The following is a 4,353-nucleotide window of genomic DNA, read 5'->3' as shown; positions in this document are numbered from 1 at the left end:
GGAGCAATTCTCGTAGGGAAAAAAAAAAAAAAAAAATAGATGAGAGACCAGATCCTTCACAGCAAACCTCAATTTTACTTAGGGTCAGTGGGAAATCTGATTTGATCATAATAGTTGCCAGGACCAAGTGCTGCAGAGTGTCCATCCTTTTTGGCTCCTGACTTAGACCTCCCTAGTTGAGAATAAATCTGGAAGAAAAGAACTCTGAAATTAGGTAGCCTAGGCACAGGAAGCCTATGTGGGGTTGGGGATGAGGCCTCCTTGGCATTTGGAACATGACAGGGATGAAGATGTAAGACACAGCATTGGGTGTGGAGGCCTGAGAAGCTCAGTGGGGGAAAGACAGGTTTTCTTGTCAGAATGCCTGGGGACTTGCATTCAAACTAGATGAGTAAGCACACCTGTACTGCTGCCCCCTCAACTCCTAATGCCTAAGAATGCTAAACAAAATATGAAACAGGGAAAAGCAAGGGACTTCCCTGGTGGTCCAGTGGTTAAGACTCCGTGCTCCCAATGCAGGGGGCCTGGGTTTGATCCCTGGTTGGGGAACTGGATCCCAATCGCATGCCGCAACTAAGACCCAGAGCGGCCAAAATAAATATATATATATTTTTAATGTAAAAACATGGTCATACTCAAAACAAGAGGAAATCTCCTTTGACTAAGAATGGCGAGAACAGCTACAGCCATGAACAGAAGACGAGGCCATGCAGCTCCAGAGAAATGGAGACCAGTTGAGGACAGATCTTCGGAGTGGCCAGGAATCTCTTTGTTGTCATTCTAATTCTAGGCTGGAAGTAAACCTTTTGATTCCCAGCCCAGCAAAAGCCAAACTAAGCATACAATTGTGAAGCCCCCTATAATCAGAGAGTTAGGGTAGTAAGGTATTAACATTAATTTCCTGATGTTGATGGTTGTAGTTTGGTTTATGCAGGAGAATTTATTTGTCCAAATACTAAAGTACTTAGGGGTGATAGGCCATCAGGTCAGCAAGTTAATCTCAAATGGTTCAGGTGAAAAAGTTACTTATGTTGTACTTCCAACTTTTCCAAAAGTCTCTGATTATTTTTAAAAATTATTGAATAAAAAAAATCCACTCTATTGGCTCAGATCAAACAGGTTATCTAGGGAGGCCAGACTCATAATCCAGATCCACTAGCCTCTTCAGACTTGATCTTTACTATGTCCAGCGTGGTTGGAGCTAACCTCAATTGTGGTCATTTTTGTCTGGTTAAAAAGGCCCAGCAGTGTGGCAAAAAGAGAGAGGGATTCTGGTCTTGTTGATCATTAACAAGTCTTCTCACCTCCGAGAGCTTCATATTTCATCTCAGTAAAATGAGAATAATCCCTACCCTGCCTATCTCATCTGGTTATTATAAAGAACAGATGAGGTAACACCTGTGAAAAGGTTTTGTAAAACATCAAGCACCTCGTGACCACGAAGTGGCCTTTGACCTAACAACCTCCTCTTCCTCACAGATGTACCCTTTTCAAGAGGGCTAATAGGCCTAAGCTTCTCAGCACCGACCAAAAAACCGATCAGTTGGGGATCCCTTCAGGCGGACACCTTGAAAAGCTCCGCACCCTCGCCCAGATCCCGCCCACCGCCGGGCTCCAAGGGTGGGTCAGTTCCCGGGCCACTTCCCGAAGCGCCCGGAAGTTCCTGTCGCTTAGCAACCAAAGGAACCCGAGATGTGATGAAGGGGAAACTGGGGGTGGGATGCAAACTTCGGCAAGTTTCCGTCGCAACCTGGGGTTTGAGGGACCCGCGGTCCCCCACCGGCCCTATCGTGTTGCTTCTGGGGACTCTCCCGTGCTCAGCAAGAGCTGCCAGTAAGCAGGTTGGCACTCCTTTCCAATGTATCTGTCAACCCATCCAACTTTCTTAATGAGGAAGCCTACCAATTTTTGAATACCTGTGTGTCAGGCACGTCACATAATCCAGCCCTGATAATTACACAAACTATCTTACTGATAAGGAAGCCAGTCTCCGAGGGGTTGAGGCCCTCAACCTGAGGGATCTGTCCCAGGAGCACACAGTTGGAACCCTGCCCTACTAAAGGGCGGGTATCCCCCCTCCCCCCATCGGTTCCCCAATGGGGAGGCTGGAGAAGGAGCAGCAGCAACTCAAACCTTTATCCAAATGTTTTATTTTGCATAATGACTTTTGAACTAGCGTTTATATATAAGCCCAAGTCCCTGAGGGGCCAGAGATCCCACCATGCAATCAGACCCAAGGCCTGGAGAAGGGCAGTGAATGCATTAGAAATGGGTGGGGCGCATCATCCCACAATCTGGGGCTCAGCTTAGTTGGCAGATCTTCAGAGTGAGAAAGGACACGTGTATTTGGTCTCTAATACCTGGGCTGAGTGAACCAGGGAGGAAGCTCGGGAGGCACCGAAAGGCTGAAGTATGAATCTTCTCTGGCCTGGGCAAGGATGGAGTCTGTGCCACTGGATGGCTCCAAATACTGCTCAGAGCGTCAGCCCCCGCTCCTTAAACAGCTGCTTTAGAGCGTCTTCCAGCTGTTGGTTTGTCCCCTGAAGCCCCTTCACCACCTGTGCTGCCCACTCGAAGTATTCCTGGACTCGGTGTTCGGACCATCCTGCATAAGAATGGACAAAAAACTGCTCATGTTGACGTCCAGGAAGGCACTGGATTTTGCCCACTTCCTGGAGGGCTTGGTGCAGGGCTATGAGATGAGTTCCTGATGGACGGATTTGTTCTGAAAACTTCCCCCTTGCCCAGGTACTGCATTTCTAGTGTATGAAAGAAGATCAGAGTGGTCTACTAAGATTAGTCTAGGGAATTAACAAGAACACCCGGGCTTTTTTTCAGGGGAAGTGACCAAGCTGTGCCTTCAGAAGGTGGATACCCCTCCCCTTCCCCTCAGAGCAGGTGGAGGAGCATACCCTCTGGGGTGCAGCGATTCAGGTCCCTCAGATTGTACAGTTTGTCTGCCAGCTTCACCAGTTTAGCCCCGGGGCTGCTGTGGGGTGCCTGCTCCACCTGCAGCCGCTTTCTCTCCAGCTTGGGCAGAGTCTTGTCATCTGTTACCTCCTCCACCAGACGCCGCACTTGTGCCCCGAAGTGCAGCTCCACCTCATCCAGGGTGGTGTCTGTGTCCTCCACCGTGTCATGGAGCAGGGCTGCCTGGGGACAGGCTCTCACTCAGTCCTCTGACGCCTGCCAAGGGGAACCCAGAGCTGCATGGGGCCCCTGACCCGCACCCCAGCCTCCTAGCAGAGGAGGAAAGTTACCTGTAACACCACAATGTCAGAGATTCCTGCCTCGTGGGTCAGGATACGAGCCACACCTGACGGGGCAAAGCAGGAAGTCAGACAGAAGGGAGTCCCAGGGCGGCGTGTTGTGGGTTTTGTAGAGCCAGATGTGGCCCCTCACTAGCTGGGTGACCTTGGGGAAGTCCTTTACTCTTCTTTGGATGTTCACTGTACAAAGGGAACAATCATGCCTACCGCCCCAGGCTGTGGTGCGTCACGAACAGTGCCTGGCACAAGGACTGGTACGGACTAGGTGCTCGATGAGGTGCACGCCCTCCGGTTCCCTTCCCGGTCCCCACCCCCTAGATGCTACAGCCGTTGCTCCCCCGGCGGCGCGCCCACCAATAGGGTGATTGATGTAGGGGGTCCCTTCGGGGTCCTTCCGCCGCTGCCATTGGTGCTTGCGAGCCGCGAAGTCAGCCGCCTCCAACAGCTGGGCCGCCTCGGAGCCCATCGCGCGGTTGGGGCGGGCGACCTCGGTCCCAGGATCCCGGGGAGCGTGGACCGAGCTTCCACAGCGCCGCCTAGCGCCGCGGAGGCCTGAGGATTGTGGAGTCTGGCCCAGAAGAGTTTCTCTGGGGTTGACGTGAGGGCCCTGGGTGTGGGAAGCTGCCCTCAATACCGCAGCCCCTGGTTAAGTGGGCTTTGCTGAGGGTGCAAGAAGAATATGGCCTGGCTCTGGGAACCCACATCCTGGCGGAAGGAGGAAAATACACAAGACATAAGACAGCAGCCTCACAGTGTGTCCAGGGCAGGAAGGCACAGGGGACTGGTAACTTGGAGGAAGGGCAATTCACCTAGCCTCTGGACCAGAGACAGCTTCTCCCAGGAGGGTCCTCTCCCGCCATGGCAAAACAATTTTCAAGCTGTCAATGCTCTGAAAATTCTCAAAGCGCTCTAAAAATTGTTCTTGTTCTTCCCTGGTGGCCGCAGTGGTTAAGAATCTGCCTGCCAATGCAGGGGACATGGGTTCGAGCCCTGGTCTGGGAAGATCCTACATGCCGCGGAGCAACTAAGCCCATGTGCCACAGCTGCTGAGCCTGCACTCTAGAGTCTGCGAGCCACAACTACT

At 51.9% G+C, this 4,353-nt stretch overlaps 1 protein-coding gene across 2 annotated transcripts; it reads right to left on the bottom strand.

The window, feature by feature from the left end:
• Positions 1-2,146: 2,146 nt before the first annotated feature.
• Positions 2,147-3,735, bottom strand: HDDC3 (HD domain containing 3; the record flags this gene model as incomplete). 2 transcript variants are annotated; one of them, XM_082840140.1, is made up of 4 exons in its annotated part: positions 2,147-2,725; positions 2,913-3,153; positions 3,261-3,316; positions 3,624-3,735. In XM_082840140.1, 4 exons carry the CDS (start codon positions 3,733-3,735, stop codon positions 2,475-2,477), a joined length of 660 nt encoding a protein of 219 aa, XP_082696266.1. In that variant the 3' UTR covers positions 2,147-2,474. The 2 variants fall into 2 exon arrangements, with proteins under 2 accessions (XP_082696266.1, XP_082696267.1); XM_082840141.1 differs by having other exon boundaries at positions 2,147-2,605.
• Between the last annotated feature and the right edge of the window lie 618 nt (positions 3,736-4,353).

The sequence above is a fragment of the Leucopleurus acutus genome, assembly GCF_964270905.1.
Source record: "Leucopleurus acutus genome assembly, chromosome: 1".
Lineage (NCBI taxonomy): Eukaryota > Metazoa > Chordata > Mammalia > Artiodactyla > Delphinidae > Leucopleurus > Leucopleurus acutus.
Note: the sequence above shows the minus strand (reverse complement) of the source record. Positions and strands in the feature narration are given on the sequence as shown.